Below are 19244 nucleotides of genomic sequence, written 5' to 3'. Positions count from 1 at the left end.
CTGGTACTGATTGGATGCCCATCTGGTGCCTATACAATGTGGTAAATTTTGGGGAAAGTGTAATAGAAGCAGAAAGAGCTCCCACATTTTGTTTCCACAAGGAGTTTATACTCTAAGGGAGGTTGAAGTTTACTCACCACGGGAACATGCTGGAAAAGTGGTTGAGTCTCCCAGCTTTGGTTCACACTGAGGGAGCGAGACTATTATTCTCGCCTTGGAAATCTCATCTTCACTAGATGATCTGGGATTTTACTTCAAAGATAGGACAGTCATGAGCTATTCTGAAACCTTACAAAATGCTAAGTCTTCCATGTGACAAAGTATTCTTAATGTAAATTGGGGGGATTTTTCTGAGTCTGGTCTCACGTACATGATTGATTATTTATTTAATTGCTTTCTGGAGCCATTTGACTTGACATGTTTGATAACTATTTTATACAAATTGCCAGTGTTTACCTTGTTCCTAAAGAGGGGCCCAGGAAATGTAAGTTTCAGTTTTTCACACATCCTTAGTTTTTCTTTCTGTTCCATCGAATATCCATTGGTTCCCCATATCCAAAAATAACTCCACTTTTGCCTTCTACAACTAACTTGGTTATTTTGTCCTATATCATCTCCTGGGAATCTTAGTACCCTGGATTCCTGTTCACTGTCTATCAAGGCTATGTTTCTTTCTACCCTTTCTCAAGTCTTCAGCACTTCAGCCTCCTTGCCAAGATTTGCGGTAGTGATAGTGGTGGTAGTTGTGGTAGTAGCAGTGGTAGTGGTAATAATAGTAATGATGGTATTTGTTAAGTGCATACTATGTGCCAAGCACTGTTCTAAGTGCTGGGATAGATACAAGGTAATCAGGTTGTCCCATGTGGGGCTCACAGTCTTAAGCCCCACTTTATGGATGAGGTAACTGAGGCATAGAGAAATTAAGTGACTTGCCCAAAGTCACACAGCTAACAAGTAGCAGAGCTGGAATTAGAACCCACAACTTCTGAATCCCAAGCCCATGCTCTTTCCACTAAGCCACGCTGCTTCTCTGGTGGTAGTAATAGTAGTAATGGTAGTAGCATGGAAGCAGCATGGCTCAGTGGAAAAAGCCCAGGCTTGGGAGTCAGAGGCCATGGGTTCTAATCCCGTCTCCACCACTTGTCAGCTGTGTGACTTTGGGCAAGTCACTTAACTTCTCTGTGCCTTAGTTACCTCATCTGTAAAATGGGGATTAAGACTGTGAATCCCACGTGGGACAAGCTGATCACCTTGTAACCTCCCCAGCACTTAGAACAGTGCTTTGCACATAGTAAGTGCTTAACAAATGCCATCAGTATTATTATTATTATTATTAGCAGTAGTAGTAGTAGTAGTATTTCTTGAGTTCTGATTGGTTGCAATGCACTATACAACCTTCCATGCAATTATTTAACATGGATCGGTTATGGGACTTAGATTCTGTCTTGTTTGGGGGTAGGGGAGGAACAAAGTGAATTCTGGATGTGTAAGTGCTAACATCTCAGTTTGAAGACATAGGCTAATAAGAGAGAGCTTTTTTGTTTGTGGGTGCTTGGGGACAAGTAGGGTGAGGCTTGGGGTGGCAAGCAGGCTGTGAAGAGCTGATGTGTCAGAAAGTCCTGATTTGGGTATCATCTCTACTCAGTCCAGTTCTGTTCAGAAGTTTCCTTGCCAATCCTGAAATCTGGGATGATACAACAAATTCTAAGCCTCTATGAATGATGGATTTGCTCTCACAGCTTTGCATTTGGACAAAAATCGTTGGCTTAGAGGAAAAGGAATAATTTCCAGAGTAGGTGTATGTGAAGTCAGAACAATTGGTTTTTTCAAAAAGAATCCTTTGCTTTAAGTTGATAGAGGAGCTCAACTTATTACCCTACAAGTTGAAGTTGGAAGCCTGTACTTCCTTAATGGAGGTTAAACAGAACTGTCCTTTTATGTGGTAATAGTCCAACCTCGAGGCTCATCTGTCTGGTGAGGTGTAAAGCTAAGGGCCCTGAGATTTCCCTAAATGACTGCTGAGAGCCCCTTATGGTCTCTTTCATTGTTGATTCTCGCTTCCTCAAGAAATTCACATTTTAGACAATCTCAGCCCAAAATCTGGATCCTGGCTCAGAGTGTGATTGCATAGCATCACACTGAACAACTGAATCCTTCATTTGAAGGGTTTGCTTTTTCCACATTTCTGTAAAATAAAAACCAAAAAAAACAAGCTGTGCCAATTTTATTAATGATTCAGAAGGTATTTCAGAGATGTGAAATGTGGAAAAAACATAAGAGCAACACCAATGGCCTAGAACAAATTCCTGGAAAAAAAAGAACAAAATTTGGAGTCAGTTTTGACCCATTTTGGCCTTGTTAAGTCTGAAGTGAATAAAAGTCCTGACTGAGCAATAAAGTTTGATCAGGTGGCTGGGGAAATGCAGACTTGGCTTTTGGATAGAGTCAAAAGCCAAAGAATACTCCAAACCATTTAACCAAAAAAAAAAAAAAAAAAAAGAAAAAAGTCAATAAAGTCACTTAGGACTTCTTTTTAGGTGACTAAAAAACTGGGGTGAGTTACTTAAAACAAAGACTTTGAGAAGATGGGATAACAAAATGAGGAGAAACAAAAATTGTGCTAGGAACTTTTGAAACAATGGTCAGTCTTTACAGGCACAAACTGTACAATCAATCAATCAATCAATGATATTTATTAGGCATCTACTGTGTGCAGAGCACTATAACAAGTGCTTGGGAGAGTACAGATTAAACGTTGGTAGACACAATCTATGCCCTCAAAACTCTTACAGTCTGGTGGAAAGGGATTGCAAATTTCACGTCAGTTTAACTGCGACACTCACACTCTTTGAAGGCGTTTCATCATGAGGTGGGGTCAAACTGTCTCTGAGAATGGCTCCAGGACACTGGAGCAATCATTCACTTAATACCTTCATGGATATCCATCCTTATGATTAGAGACGTGCCCCTGACTTTCCCTTTACGTTCTTACCTTTCCCTATCATAAACTGTTATAAAGCAATTTTTTTTAACTAAATCGAATCCCTCTTAAATCTGGTGATATCTTTGGCCTGAATTCCATATGGAATTCAGCGACTCTGTCACTTGCCTGCTGTGTGACCTTGAGCAAGTCACATAATTTCTCTGTGCTTTAGTTTCCTCGTTTGTAAAATGGGGATTAAATACCTCTGCTCCCTTCCCTTTAGACTGTGATACCCATATGGGACGGGGATTCTGTTTGCAGAGCACTGTACTAAATGCTTGGGAGAGTACAGTACAATAGAGTGGGTAGCCATGTTCTATGCCTGCATAGAGAAGCAGCGTGGCTTAGTGGAGAGAGCCCGAGCTTGGGAGTCAGAGGTCGTGGGTTCTAATCCCAGCCCTGCCACTTACCAGCTGTGTGTCTTTGTGCAAGTCACTTAACTTCTCTGTGCCTCAGTTATCTCATCTGTAAAATGGGGATTAAGACTGTGAGCTCCATGTGGGATAACCTGATAACTTTTAGACTGTGAGTCCACTGTTGGGTAGGGACTGTCTCTATATGTTGCCAATTTGTACTTCCCAAGTGCTTAGTACAGTGCTCTGCACACAGTAAGCGCTCAATAAATACGATTGATGATGATAACCTTGTATCAGCGCTTAGAACAGTGCTTGGCACATAGTAAGTGCTTAACAAATACAATTATCATCATCAACAAGGATACAATCTAGAGTTTACAGTGTCCAACCTGATTACCATGTATCAACCCAATGCTTAGTGTAATGTTTGGCAAGCACTTAGCAAATACTACAGTTATTATTACTGTCATATGCTCTCCACTGTCTGGGTGAAGTGTTTCCTTATGTTTATTTGTGATCCACCCATCCCCAAGGTCCCAGGTTAGGGTTAGAGATTTCTACTCATGATCATCTTGTGAGCAGCCTTTACACATTTCACTCCTCTACTACTCCTGTACTTCAATCTTTCTCGCTGCTGATCCCTTGCTCATGTCTTCCCTCTGGCCTAGTACTCCCTCCCCCCTCATATCTGACAGACAATTACTCTCCCCACCTTCAAAGCCTTTTTGAAATCACATCTCCTCCAAGAGGCCCTCCCTGACTAAGCTCTCAATTCCCCTACTCTGTCTCCCTTCTGCATCAACCTTGCACTTGGATTTGTGACCTTTATTCATACCCTGCTGCACTTATATACATATGTATAATTTATTTTAACGCCAGTCTCCCCCTCTAGACTGTGCGTTCCTTGTAGGCAGGAAGCATGTCTGTCAAATTTGTTATATTGTACTCTCTGAATCACTTAGTACTGTAGTCTGCACACAGTAAACAATAAGCATAAATATTTGACAAATGAGAAAACTAAGGTACAGAGAAATTATGTGACTTGCTCAAGGTCACACAGCTGGCAAGTTCCCTGACTGAACAGGGAACCTCTGTTATACCCTCTGAATCATTTAGAACAGTGCTCTGCACACAGTATATGCTCTTAATAAATACCATGGGTTGATTGATTGTTTTAGTGTCTTTCTCCCCTGCTAGACTGTAAGCTCCTTGAGAGAAAGGGTAATGTCTACTAACTGTTTTACTCCCATAAGTGATTTGTACAGTGCTCTTGTAGAGTTAAGTGTTCAATAAAAAAACTTGATTGGTTGAAGATAAACAGCTCTCCACTCATCCCTCTAAGTCATTTTATTCCTGTTTCCTTCAATTTTTGGTGTGTGTCTGAATTCTGACATGTGCAGAAACCTCATGTTGGCTTCAGTGGAAGTTATCTTTAGAGAGTGGACCCAGAATTTTTTCTTATTTGTTCCATTCTCCCAAAGCCAATCCTTCTCCATAAATTCCTTCATGAACATTTGCTTTACCCTCTAGTAGCTATACATTTGAGGAGAATACATTTAATTTTGTTTTCAGAGCTGTCAAGAAACTAATTTCACAAAAAAAGTCAGATCTAGGTGTGTGTAAGGAATAGCAGGAAACTAGTAAATATTTGCAAGGCATAAGGTACTTTTAGAGAGCTGTCTGAATATTGAATAACAGTTTTTACTGATGCCAATAGATTCTGAAACTTTAGTGCTACTTTTCCTACATCTCACCTTCCCCATTTTATTCCTCCAGGTGAATTTTTCCTCCCCAGGATCCCACCGTAAACATGTATTTAATCTAAGATCTTTTCTCTTCATCTCCAACTGGTGATAGAAACTGGCAGGGAAAGAATGTGAAGCAGTGTTGCCTAGTGGATAGAGCACTGGACTGGGAGCCAGAAGGACCTGGGTTCTAATCTCAACTCTGTCACATGTTTGCTGTGTGATCTTGGGCAAGTCACTTCACTTCTCTGCCTCAGTTACCTCATCTGTTAAATAGGGATTAAAACTCTGAGTCCCCCATGTGAGACATGGACTGTGTCCAACCTAATTACTGTGTATCTACCCCAGAGCTGAGAACAGTGCCTGGCACATAGTAAGAACATAACAAATACAATTTTATAAAACAAAGCATTTCTGTTGATGAATCCTAAAATTTAGATGCCAGATCCCCTAGTCTGGAGTCAGCCTGGAGCCTCAGTTTTAATTCAGTCTCTAGCAAGTAAAATAATAAAGATTTCCTAAGGGGGGAGGCGTGTATGTTCATGTGTGTTTAGAAATTGTTTAGAAACACAGTGCAACCAAGTTTTGCTATGCAGATACATACAGTTATATGGATTTTTTATTCCTACTTCACAGCCTGCAGTGAGAGGCAGGCTCTGATACAAAGTTAAAGATTCAATATTTCTTCAAGGGATTGAATCTTAAATCTCAGGACCAGTCAAACCCAGCATGGAGCTATGATAAGGCCCTAGTCATTTATCCCACATCCTCATAAGTATGTGGTACATGATTGGCTCCTGTACATTTTCAAAATAGAAGGTTTCTGTAAGTCTTTTCCCCTGAAGGGCCCTCAGATGAAATAAAATTCCAGGATGGTTGACAAATAAAGATAAGAAATTGAGAAAACAGTTCAGAGAAACAAAGCACACTCCTATGGTGGTGATGTTGTAGATAGTGCTCTGCACACAGTAAGCACTCAATAAATACGATTGAATAAATGAATGAATGAATCCATCAATCAACCAGGGGTATTTATTGAGTGTTTACTGTGTGTAGAGCAGATGGTGACATAAAACACTTTAGGTGACTGACCACAAGTTTAAAACACCATTTTCCCTCATGAAACTGTGCCATAACCAATAGATGTCATTTGTAGGACTGATGAATTGTGAATTCATTTGATAGTATATAATGAGTGCGTATTCTGACAAAGAACTGCACTGAGTGCTGGGAACAAATACAAAGAGGCGAATTAGAATTGATCCCAGCCCCATATGAGGATCGCAATCTAAGGAACGAAAGGGTTGATGATGGATATGTAAGGGAAGGTTAAAATAATAATAAAAAAGCAGTAGTAGTAATCCATGAAAGCTTTTATTGAGTGACTATTAGCCACTAAGGACTTGGGACAGTACAATGGAATTTTCCCTACCTACAAGGAGTTTCCACTCTATGGGGAGGCAGGCATGAACATATTTACAAACAGAGAAATCAGAATCAACAAATTGACTATACAATTGATTATACATACATAAGTTCTAAGAGAGGGTATAAGTAAATGTGTAAGTGTGAAAGTTGTGTTAATGTGACTAGGTGTTGGGAGTTAATCAGGGAAAGCTTTTTGGAGGTAAAATTCTATGAGGTCTTTGAAGGTGAGGAGACCTATGGTCTGTCAATTTAGGTAGGTAGGAAGTTCCAGACTCATGGAATATTGCAAAAGAGGAATTTCAGCATCCGCACCATTGAGTCAGAGCTGTTCCGAGTTTATCAGTCACAATAGCCGCAGTCATCCAAATATTTTCATAGATGGGAAGACATATCGCCTCTTTATCTTCACCCTGCATGGCTGGAGTCTGATCTTAAGGGAGTCCCTGATGGCCCAGAGCCTGGGCGGCCTCTCCTGGGCCACAGTCCTGGGAGTTCTGATATTGAAATGGCCAGAGCATTGCTCCTGGTGCTAGCTGAGAATGTTCCATTTGTTTGAACTGCTTGACTTGGTATTACAGGCTCAAAAAGAGGAAAAAAAACCTGAGTGCGCACTGGTCTTGTTAGCAGTATAAATTGTTTTCTGAATATGTAAATAATAATCCAAGTGTTGGAGTCCCAGGAGAAGGTTCAGGATAGTTCACTTATTTTTATCCATTGCCAATCATACGGGTACTGCGAATGCATTCACTAATTAATATTTGGTAAACTCTGGGATGAAATGAATCTCATAACCCAAATTAGAGTCCTTTTCCTAACGTAGGACAAAATATCTTCAGTTCTTAAGAACAAATCAACCAACCAAGTAGTATAAGCAGTGTGGCTTAGTGGAAAGAGCACGGGCTTTGGAGTCAGAGGTCATGGGTTCAAATACCGGCTCCGCTGTGTGACTTTGGGCAAGTCACTTAACTTCTCTGGGCCTCAGTTCCCTCATCTGTAAAATGAGGATGAAAACTGTGAGCCCCCTGTGGGACAACCTCATCACCTTGTAACCTCCCCAGTGTTTAGAACAGTGCTTTGCACATAATACGTGCTTAATAAATGCTATCATTATTATTGTTATAAATTTTACTCCCCCCACATTTTTAATTGTGTGCTGAATCAAATTTTGCTAGACAGGACTGCCATTTTTTAAAATATTTGTTAAGCGCTTACTATGTGCCAGACACTGTTCTTAGCACTGGGGTAAATACAAGGTAATCAAGTCGGACACCATCCATATTCCTCATGGGGCTCACAGTGTTGAGCCCCATTTTACAGATGAGATAACTGAAGCACAGAGAAGTTGAGTGACTTGCTCAAGGTCACACAGCAGACAGGTGGCAGAGCTGGGATTAGAACCCAGGTCCTTCTGACTCCCAGCTCTGTGTATATCCACTAGGAAATGTTTCTTCAGGTAAAGATCTAGCAAGCACAATTCACTTTCCAACCCTTGCTCAGCTCTCCACCTCCCATTCTTCCCTAGGAAAATGAATTCACACTTTTGCCAAAACAGGGGAGAATCTAGCCAATTTGGAATTGAGCGAAACATTTTTCATTTGTTACCTTAGATGGTAGAAGCCCCTAAAAATGTTCAAAGATTTCCTTTTCCCTCCTAGGAAATCAGTGACCCGGAGATCCTGGAGCTGGTGCACAGTGCTCTGGGCAGAATGACTGTGGTCCGCCAGATCTTTCCCTCCGCAAAGGACAGCCAGAAATGTACAAGGAATAACCATCGGATCTCATCACTGCTCTGTGACCCTCAAGAAGGTTATCTGCAAATGCTGCAGGTGGGTAATCGGGCCATAGTCAAGCCTCTTCCTTGGGAAGCAGTGGGAGACTGCTGCTTGCCTCTGGATATCTTCATGGGAAGAGGAAAGGAAGAACTGATGGGACAGTTTTTAAATCTCAGCATGCTCCACAAGGGGAGGGGCATTGCTGACTAACCTTAATTCCGAGGAATGTTTATCATTTCCCCAGACTGAATTGTGGAGCTCTAATATTGCCTGCATAAAGCATTAACAGGCCGTTGTGTGGGCTCTTAGCTGATCCGGGAATACCAGCCCACCGGGGGCCCATTTTATTTTAAAGTAGCACATTTTGGGGATATACAGTTTTTAGCTCTGCTCCTATCTCTTTCCTTGTTAGCCATTTTCTGGAGGGGGAGAAAAAGATTCACTGGGGAGTCCTAGGGAATGGAAGCTTTGTTCTCCAGACTGGTAGTTTAAATCCCTTCCAGTGTCTTAAGATAAGAAGAAATTACCATCTGAATGACTTCTGGGAAATAAATTAGGGAGCGTTCTTTCCCTTGGTTCATTTTACTGAGACCAAACCATTAGAATGCCTGGGGCTAAAAACCATTTACTCAGCAATAGGGTGCAGCTAAGCCATGAACTGGCACACTAGATGCCTACCTGCCAATTATGTCTCTCCTAAGTAAATGGTGCTGGAAAATGAGAGGTAAAAGGCTTTCCACTGTCATCTCTGTTGCTTTCTCCTGGACTCCAGGAAAGCCATGAGGCCTAGTGGAAAGAGCATGAGACTGTACGTCACATGACTTTTGTTCTAATCCTGTCTCTGCCACTTACCTGCTGTGTGATCTTGAATAAACCACTTAACTTATCTGTACCTCAGCTCCCTCATCTGCAAAATGGGGATTCACTGCCTGTTCTCCCTCCTACTTAGACTGTGAGCCCCAGGTGGGACCTGATTATCTTATATCTACCCTAGGGCTTAGTAAAGTGTTTGACACATAGTGAGCACTTAACAAATAACACAGTTATTCACATCTACTTAAGTGGGTTCTTGTTTTTAGTCCACAGTTCAACAGAAGCAATTACACAATACATAACTACACAGTATTGTGGATCTTGGCATCCTGCTTTCATTTTGAAGTTGCAAAAGGAAAGAACAGGAAAATCTCCATTTAGGAATGAGGTCAGACTAGGGTTGGCTGAACCCTGAATCTTCTGACATTTCTCCTGCTCTTCTAGGAATCAGTCTCCTCTTTCCACATGTTGCAAAGGCCTTGTGTGGAGGGTGGGGTTAGATTTATTCACTTTGCTTGTTCACAACCACTTGAGCATGTAGTAAACTAATCCAGTTTCCAGGTTGTCCCCTCTTAATTTCCTCAGCAGTGATTATTGGGTTTTTTAGTTTTGTCTTTTAAAGACTATGTTGAAAACTAAATAATTTCTGCTAGCCTCTAGCTGGGAGATATACTGGGCAGATTAACATGTTTAGAGCACCCTCTCAAAAACAACATTTAGGTCATGGATTGTTTACTGTGTCTACCCCAAGGAAATAAAAATTCTTTTGGGGATGTAATTCTCACCACCTCTGGTACCTATCCCAGGATGCAGCTTTTTTTCTAAAGGCAATAATTCCATTCTGGAAGGCTTATAAAGATCAGTAGATTCTAAAATCAACCATCCTCATTGTCTCTGCAGAGTGGGATGTAGTAATGTCAACTGAATGGCAGCCTTTGGCCAAATTGTTTCTTACTCTGCTCTGTTAAGCAAGCCAAATGAGTAGGGTTTTACCTGTTCATTTGGGCACCTGTATAGAGAAGAGAAAGGCTTTTGGGAAAATATGCCTAGCATGATAGTTTCTAATAACACTGGGCTAGGTCCATTCTCATTCCATGGCGTGATACATACTCACACACATACACATAAAAAAGCCAGTTTTGCATGTACATATATCCATGCATTTGTCATATATATGTTTGTGTGCTTGTATCTGTGAAATATATTTATGAGCAAAGAATGTCTTTCATGCTTCTTTTGAATGTGTTCAAACCCAGTAGGAATTCAATACATACATCTCCTACTAGTAATACTTCATTTTTGAAAATGACACTAATGGCAGTACCAGAATGATTGCAAATGGAGAGTGGGGCATTCTGGAGCGATGCGTCCATGTTGTCGCTATGGGTTGGAAACAACTAGACAGCATAATTAATCAATCAATCAATCAATCGTATTTATTGAGCGCTTACTATGTGCAGAGCACTGTACTAAGCGCTTGGGAAGTACAAATTGGCAACACATAGAGACAGTCCCTACCCAACAGTGGGCTCACAGTCTAAAAGGGGGAGACAGAGAACAGAACCAAACATACCAACAACATAAAATAAATAGGATAGAAATGTACAAGTAAAATAAATAAATAAATAAATAAATAGAGTAATAAATATGTACAACCATATATTCATATATACAGGTGCTGTGGGGAAGGGAAGGAGGTAAGATAGGGGGATGGAGAGGGGGACGAGGGGGAGAGGAGGGAAGGGGCTCAGTCTGGGAAGGCCTCCTGGAGGAGGTGAGCTCTCAGCAGGTCCTTGAAGGGAGGAAGAGAGCTAGCTTGGCGGAGGGGCAGAGGGAGGGCATTCCAGGCCCGGGGGATGACGTGGGCCGGGGGTCGACGGCGGGACAGGCGAGAACGAGGTACAGTGAGGAGATTAGCGGTGGAGTAGCGGAGAGTGCGGGCTGGGCTGTAGAAGGAGAGAAGGGAGGTGAGGTAGGAGGGGGCGAGGTGATGGAGAGCCTTGAAGCCCAGGGTGAGAAGTTTCTGCCTGATGCGCAGATTGATTGGTAGCATAAGACAAGACAAGAATTTGGTTACCGAAGCTAGATAGTCTAGAGAATGGAACAATCTCCCTTCCGGAATGGCTGATATGCTCCAAGATTTTTATGAACCTCTTGATATTAAAGACCTACTCAAAAGCAACATTGTGAATCCTCTGAATCACCGGAATGGCATTGTACAATAGAAGCAAGGGTGGAAAATACAACCACCCAACTTACCTTTTGTTCCTTTCCAGATGCATATTTCTGAAAAATGCACTCATATACATATCTGGCTTTCCTATTTGAAGGCCCTGGTGGTAGGATTTCTTCCTTGTGAAAGAATAAACCATCAGTAGTGTTTGAGTGTCTCCTATGTCCAGAGGACATTATGAAGTGCCTGGCAGTGGACAATATTGGTAGTAGTTATAATCCCTTATAGTGGAGGAGACAGCCAGTATAATCCGTTACTGATATAGCATAAGACATGTCCCTTACCCCTGGGGTGAGCAGACACCAACTCTGCTGCCAATAGCACTTCTGAGAGATCATTTTGTCCCACAAAAGAGACAGATGAGTCAATTCCTTTTCAGGATATGGATGGATGCAGTGGTGAGCTGGATCTAGTCCCTTCTTAGTCATAGTAAATTCAGTCAGAAGTTGGGTTCTTTTGACCACCCCCACCCCGGGAAGAGGAGCCCAGTGAAAAATAATGATTGGCATGCACGCTGCCTGCTTGGGGGAAAAATGTTGCATTCACTGGCAAGACTCTGTTCCGTTTTGTCCTCCACTTCTATCTTCTCCCTCCTTTGGACTGCACTCTCCGGGTGAGTTTGGCAGGTATACAAGGCAGCTACTCTATTCAGGAATGGATATTTGAATCATTGGCATCTGAGCATCAGCTGGCCTTCCCAGCTGGTCCCTTCACTGGCCTTTGAGGTGGCATTGCTGGCAGCTCTCAACTGACATGTGGGCTTGGTAGAGGGTCAGAACTCTGCAGGGCAGGACCAACTTTCTGGATGTTCAATATTGCATGATTAATACTGTGATGGAAAATTCACCTTGATCTCTGGCACACATATAATGCTTGGCCCTTGAAAAGGGAAATACTAGATGCACAGACTCCTCTCCACCAAAGAGCTTATTTTTTCCTTTTTCTTGGATGAGAAAGAACTCTCAATTCGCTTGCCCAGATCTCCATCTCTGCTCCCTCTTTCCCAAAACACCCTACTTTCACATTCCTAGGCATTGTGCCATCCTTTCTCCAAGGGTGCCATCCTAAAGTGAATACCTTCTTGTATGGCAAACTTTGGCCTATCTCTGGCCCTTTTTCTGCGTTTTTGAGTTCTTTTATTTGTGCAAAATTTGTAAACCTAGAATTACTGACAGGTAGCGGAGAAATTTGAACTGAAACCTGTTTCTGGTTCCTTTCCGTAAAGTGTCATCCTTCTCTCCACCTACCAGATCCAGGGCAGTCCACTGGAACTTGCCTGGCCTCCACAGACAGTAGTGTGGGAAGGTGAATTTTTATTTCCCACTCTGATACATTCCCCAAAAAAGAATCACTGCCTCTTAATTCTTTCTCTAGCCTGCAGAACCAGTCTTTTTCATAGAACTAAGAAGTAAATAACCAGATTCATTCATTCAATCGTATTTATTGAGTGCTTACTGTGTGCAGAGCACTGTACTAAGCACTTGGGAAGTACAAGTTGGCAACATATAGAGATGGTCCCTACCCAACAGTGGGTTCACAGTCTAGATGGGGGAGATCTCACAAGTTGAGCTTTTGGCTGTTTTTTTCTTTAATATGGTATTAAGCACTTACTGTATACCATATGATAACAGGGTTGGACACAGTACCTCTACCATAGAGGGGTCACAGTCTTGATCCCCATTTTACAGATGAAGTATCTGAGGCACAGAGAAGTTACGTGACTTGCCCAAGATTACACAACAGGCAGGTGGCAGAGCCAGAAACAGTGTGGCCTAGTGGATACAGCATAGGCCTGGGAATCAGAAGAACCTGGGTTCTAGTGCCGGCTCCCCCACTGGTCTGCTGTTTGACTTGGGGTAAGTCACTTAAATTCTTTATGCTTCACTTACCTCACCTGTAAAATGGAGATTAAGATTGTGATCTCCATGTGGGACATGGACTGTGTCTAACCTGATTAGCTTAATCTTCCCGAGTGTTAGGAACAGTGCTTGGGACATCATAAGCACTTAACAAGTACCATAAAAACAAACAAAATAAATCCAGGTCCTCTAACTCCCAAGCTTGAGCTCTTTGCTCTTTCCACTAGTCCATGCTACTTCTCTTTGAAGCACTGCACAATCCAGGAGAATGATTCTGTAAGAAAGAAATCAGCACATTGTTCTCTTCTCTCCACTTCTCCAGCCCCTTCCCTCCCCAACTAGTCACACCAGAGAGCCAGACACCTAGTCAGCAGTCAGCCAATAGATATTCATGAGGCTGTCCCTATTGGAAACCTTCTTCCTCAGCAAGGCCAACTTGAGAGACTTGTTTAATCTCACTTAAGTTCCCTGGTGTTTTGATTCAGCAACCAAGAGTCAGTAAATTCATCCCATATTCTATATCAGAAGGCACGTTATGGAGATGACCTTCCTCCCTGAATACTGAGTTCAGGATCCTGAAGCTTCCCATGGCTGGCAACAGCAGGACTGACAAACCCAGAGACTCCTGGGTCAAATGAAGTCAAGGATAGGCAACCTGTCACCCTGAGTATCTTCACTGTTTATAGAGGCAATCATTTTGACAAAGATGGAAACCCACAGATGCCACATTTGTAGTACTTGCATGTTCTAAGTGAACTAATAATTTCAGTTTCTTATCCAAATTCATTCCCTGTCTCTTCACAGATAAGTCTGTTTCCACTTAGAAGGCCATGGGTATAAACAGTGAGACGTTAAGAAAAATGCAGAGTGCTGTGCCCATATTGTAATGGGGCAAAACACTAAATGATGGAAGGATTTCATGAAAGCACAGCACCTTTCTGAACAGTGATTTTGTTATTTGGAAAATCCCTTCAAGTTTGTCAGTGATGAGGCCAGCATAGCAAGCTGACTGGACTGGTGCGGAGCAAGGCTTCCCTAATACAGTTCAGATTCAAAGCTCACTCCCAGGGGGTGAAGCGGCTGTGCCAGCCACAGCTCATATTTCATACTTTAAAATGCCCTGGAACCTGGAAGAAAAACAAGAATGGATTTTTGTTCAAATGTGCAGGGTGAAAACTCTACCATCCTGTTGGGTCTGGGTGGGGAATTAACACAGTTTGGATTCAAAGCTCACTCCCTAAAGGGCCACATGGCTGCAGTCACATTTTAGAAGGCACAAACTTATCTCTCTGACCCTCTCTGCACTCTCTTTCTCTCTCCCTTCTCTTTCCCTCTCCCCTCTCTTTCTCTCTCCCCCTTCTTTCTCTCCTCTATCTTCTCTCTCCCGCTTTCCCTTCTCTCTGACCCTCCCTCTGTTTCTCTCCACCCCTTTCTCTCCATCTCCACCTTCTCTCTCTTCCCTCCTCTCCCCCTTTCTCTCCTCTTTCTCCCACTCCCCCTTCTCTCTCTGACCCTCTCTCCCCTCTCTCTCCTCCTCTTTCTCCCCTCTCTCTAACTTCTCTCTCCCTCTCTCCTGTCTCTCTCTGACCCTCTCTCTCTCCCTTCTCTCTTCCCCCCACTTTTCCCTCTCCACCTCTCTCTCCTCTCCCCTTTCTCTCCTCTCTCTTTCTCTCTCCCCCCTTTCTCTCCTTTCTCTATCCTCTCCCTCTCCCCCTTCTCTCTTTTCCCCTCTCTCCACTCCCTTTCTCTCCTCTCTTTTTCTCTCTCCCCTCTTCTTTTCCTCTCTCTACTCACTCACCTTCTCTCTCTTCCCTCTCACCCCTTTCTCTCCTCTATATTTTTCTCTCCCCCCCCCTTTCTCTCCTCTCTCCCTCCCCCTTCCCCTTCTCTCTCTTCCAGTGGAAAGAGCCCGGGGCTTGGGAGGTTGTGGGTTCTAATCCTGTCTCCTCCATTTGTCAGCTCTGTGACCTTGGACAAGTCACTTCACTTCTCTGTGCCTCAGTTCCCTCATCTGTAAAATGGGGATTGAGACTGTGAGCCCCACGTTGGACAACCTGATTACCTTGTATCTACCCCAGCGCTTAGAACAGTGCTGGTGCATAGTAAGCGCTTAACAAATGCCATCATTATTATTAGCATGTACCCGATGGGAGCACTGGGATGATGAGGGAGGAATGCAGGTGATGAGACATGACAGGGCCAGAATGAGGGCTACCACCACAAACTATAACACAAAATTGCATCAGAATTGCATCTAGAATATTAAGTGTGGAAATGTGAGTCATATCTGACAAGGTCAACTTGTACAGGGCTGGAGTTACAACAGTCAATCCCATGACTGACTCACACCTCTGCTGTGCTGCAATCATTAAATGGAAAAACTCCAGAGAGGACCCAGAAAGGAATCATTATCAGTTCTCTCCCCATTACTTATCCTTGTTCCTCTCTCACAGTTAACATGTTTTGCTCCTTAAATGCTAACATACTCATTGTGCTTTGGTCTTCTCTCCCATGCAGTTGACATCCTGCTCTTGTCTTCCCCCTTTACATCTGGCAGACCACTACTCTCCCCATCTTCAAAATGCTTCAAAAATCACATCTCCTCTAAGGGAGTTGCCTGATTAAGCTGTCATCTCCCCACCCAGTTCCCTCAACTACTACATCACTTATGCACTTGAGACCTCATCCCCTAAGACCTTAGGTGCCCCCCCCCCCGCCCCATTTCCTTCCCACAACAGCACTTAAAATACAGATCTTTAAACTCTGTTGCTTCCCTCTTCCTATAATTTATTTTAGTGTCTGCCTCCCTATTAGATCGTAAACTCCATGAAGCAGAAGCTTATCCATTCCTTAATGTGTATCTGTGGGATAACTAATGACAGGGAATCATTCCGATGCCAGGTTTCTCAGGGAAAAAGGAAGGATGGAGTGGAAGATATAGTTTTTATTGCCCAAAGAGGGTCAGAGCATGGATATTTCACAATTCAACTCATTTATCTCCATCCTTGACCTTCTCCTGCATGGTAGTTGAATGTTTCAGGGTACTTGTCAGCATACCGTGAGGTCACTGTGGCCAGGGAATGTGTCTGATGTTGTATGGTATTTTCCCAAGCGCTTAGTACAGTACTTTGCACACAGTAAGTGCTCAATAAATATGATTAATAATGATGCTGTTGCAGTCTGGAACAGTTAATACATATTCCAGAGGGGCCTCATTTTCCCAGAGAGAGGAGCCAGTCCTGCAAGGCTTGATACTGTTCTTGGAGGTTCTGATTCTGGCTGATTTGCATGGGTTGCCTTGATCACTTCTTTTGTTGTCAAGAACAAACTTATCTCTCAGACAGTTCATTCATTCATTCAATCGTATTTATTGAGCGCTTACTGTGTGCAGAGCACTGTTCTGAGCGCTTGGGAAGTACAAGTTGGCAACATACAGAGATTGTCCCTACCCAATAGTGGGCTCACAGTCTAGAAGGGGGAGACAGAGAACAAAACAAAACTTATTAACGAAATAAAATAAACAGAATAAATATATACAAATAAAATTAATAGAGTAATAAATACGTACAAACATATATATATATATATATATATATATATATATATATATATATATATATACAGGTGGTGTGGGGAGGGGAAGGAGGTAAGAGGGGGGATGGGGAGGGGAAGAGGAGGAAAGGAAGGCCTCCTGGCGGAGGTGAGCTCTCAGTAGGGCTTTGAAGGGAGGAAGAGAGCTAGCTTGGCAGATGTGCGGAGGGAGGGCATTCCAGGTGAGGGGAATGACATGGGCCAGGGGTCGACAGCGGGACAGGCGAGAATGAAGCACGGTGAGGAGATTAGTGGCAGAGGAGTGGAGGGTGGAGCTGGGTTGTAGAAGGAGAGAAGGGAGGTGAGGTAGGAGGGGGTGAGGTGATGGAGAGCCTTGAAGCTGAGCGTGAGGCGTTTTTGTCTGATGCATAGGTGGCAGGAACATGTGGGTTTTGGCCTCTTGTATTGGAGATCTTCAGTCAAGACTGGTCAGGGGGATCCCACCTAATTGACACCCTAGGGCATCCAGGGACTCATAGCTAGATGCCTTACCAGTTCAGAGAAGACAAACCCTCTGCCTGAGCCAGGGCTGTCCCCTGCCCCACAGCACACTGGGAGAATTTGCGGCCATTGATTGATTTAATTGATTGGACCCAGAGGTTGAAATTCCAAGCTACTACTCATCAAAAAAGATGGGTTGGATAAAAAAAAAATGGCATTTATTAAGTGCTTACTATGTGCAAAGCACTGTTCTAAGCACTGGGGGAAAATACAAGGGAATTGGGTTGTCCCACATAGGGCTCACAGTCTTAATCCCCATTTTACAGATGAGGTAACTGAGGCACAGAGAACTTGAGTGATTTGCCCAAATCACACAGCTAAGTGGTGAAGCCGGGTTTTGAACCCATGATCTCTGACTCCAAAGCCCGTGCTCTTACCACTGAGCCATGCTGCTTCCCTGTGGGTGATGGATGGGTGATCAAGCTTCATGTTCATCATTTAAAAAAAGGAAGCACTGAAAAGTCTTTTTTTTCCCAAAAAGCAGCTTCCCTGGACTACTCAACTTATGCAGTATTAGTGAGATTTTTGTTGTGCAGAAAGAGACATTGCACCAACCCCATCACCCTTCCTCCTTGCTGCCTCTGATGGCCACCCATTCATTCATTCATTCAATCATATTTATTGAGTGCTTACTGTGTGCAGAGCACTGTACTAAGCACTTGGGAAGTACAAGCTGGCAATATGTAGAGACGGTCCTTACCCAACAATGGGCTCACAGTCTAGAACTGGTTCACACCCAGTGAGATAAAGAATGCCAGGAAACGATACAGGTCTCTGGATCCCACTATAACCACCCAGTCCAAATGCATGGAGTTTGTCAAGGACCCCTGGGCCTTGGCTTTTGTTGTCAGATGAAGCCTGGCCTCCCTACCCTAGGAAAAGCAGAGGAGGATTAGCTGGCTCCTGGGGGGGTCACTATGTGAAGAGAGACACTCAACCCCTCCAGCCTATATTGTACAGTTTGGTTTCATAGGTAACTGTGTTTCAGTGAAGATGAGGGCCAGTCCTGAAAGCTAGAATAACCAGAGTTGTGAACCTTGGGGAATGTGAACAGAGGGATCCACTTCCCACTTGCTAGCACCTCAGAAATATCTGCAGTTACAATCCTGCCCTCAACCTATTAAGATGGACAACACTTGGGTTGGGTACTTTTGTCTAAGAAGAAACAAGTATTGCCCTTTCAAAATAGAATAGAAAGTGGTTTTAATATCAGCATCATCATTAATGCTGATTGAGAACCTGCTAAGCTAGATGTCTGGGGGACATGCAGAAGGCTTATTGGACCCCCGTCTCAGTTCTTAGGGATCGTACAGCCTAGTGGGAGAAGAACAACTGATATAAATGAAGGAAACCTTGGATAAAAAGAGTGTGAAAAGATATAAATAATTCATTTGAATATGTAGCAGAGGTCATGAAAGAGGTTGTGGGAGAGGAGGGGGGGAAGAGGGAGTTCAGAACCACTTCGAATCCAGAACTCATCTTCCTATTGATCATAATCTGTCAGAGAGGGAAATATTCTTTCAAGGGCGAAGAATGTTTCTTCTGCATGCACTTCAGAAAATGAAAAAAAAGGAGTATCCTTATATACTAGCCTAGTTAATAAATGAAAAATAAAAAGAAGGAACATACTGTATAAAGTAAAATGACAGATATAATCTAAGTTTTGCCCTGAGGTTTTTACTAGCAAGAAAGAAATACTGTTTTAAGCAGGAGACTGGTGTTTTCCAGAAATTAAAAGAAATAGTTCTCCATGGTGGGGGAGGAGAGCACAGTGTCTTTCTCCTGCTAGAGTTGTGCCAAAGGGACCATCCTAGTCTTGTCAGGGACACAAGGAACATGGAGAACAAGCAGCATGATGGAAGTGGAAAAAGCATAAGAAGGAAACAGGAGGAGAGACAGGTTTGGAATGAAGTATGGTAAAAATTATTCTTGATTCAGTTTGGTTTTTTTATGGCATTTGTTA

At 42.9% G+C, this 19244-nt stretch overlaps 1 protein-coding gene across 3 annotated transcripts in view; it reads left to right on the top strand.

The window, feature by feature from the left end:
* The window catches only part of GRID1 (glutamate ionotropic receptor delta type subunit 1), an 876503-nt gene that overhangs the window by 672000 nt on the left and 185259 nt on the right, over positions 1-19244 (top strand). For all 3 annotated transcript variants that reach the window (XM_038744273.1, XM_038744274.1, XM_038744276.1), the window contains exon 6: positions 8168-8338. In XM_038744273.1, coding sequence (XP_038600201.1) covers positions 8168-8338 — 171 coding nt within the window. The remainder of the gene's footprint in view (positions 1-8167; positions 8339-19244) is intronic.

Source organism: Tachyglossus aculeatus, chromosome 3 (assembly GCF_015852505.1).
Source record: "Tachyglossus aculeatus isolate mTacAcu1 chromosome 3, mTacAcu1.pri, whole genome shotgun sequence".
Lineage (NCBI taxonomy): Eukaryota > Metazoa > Chordata > Mammalia > Monotremata > Tachyglossidae > Tachyglossus > Tachyglossus aculeatus.
Note: the sequence above shows the minus strand (reverse complement) of the source record. Positions and strands in the feature narration are given on the sequence as shown.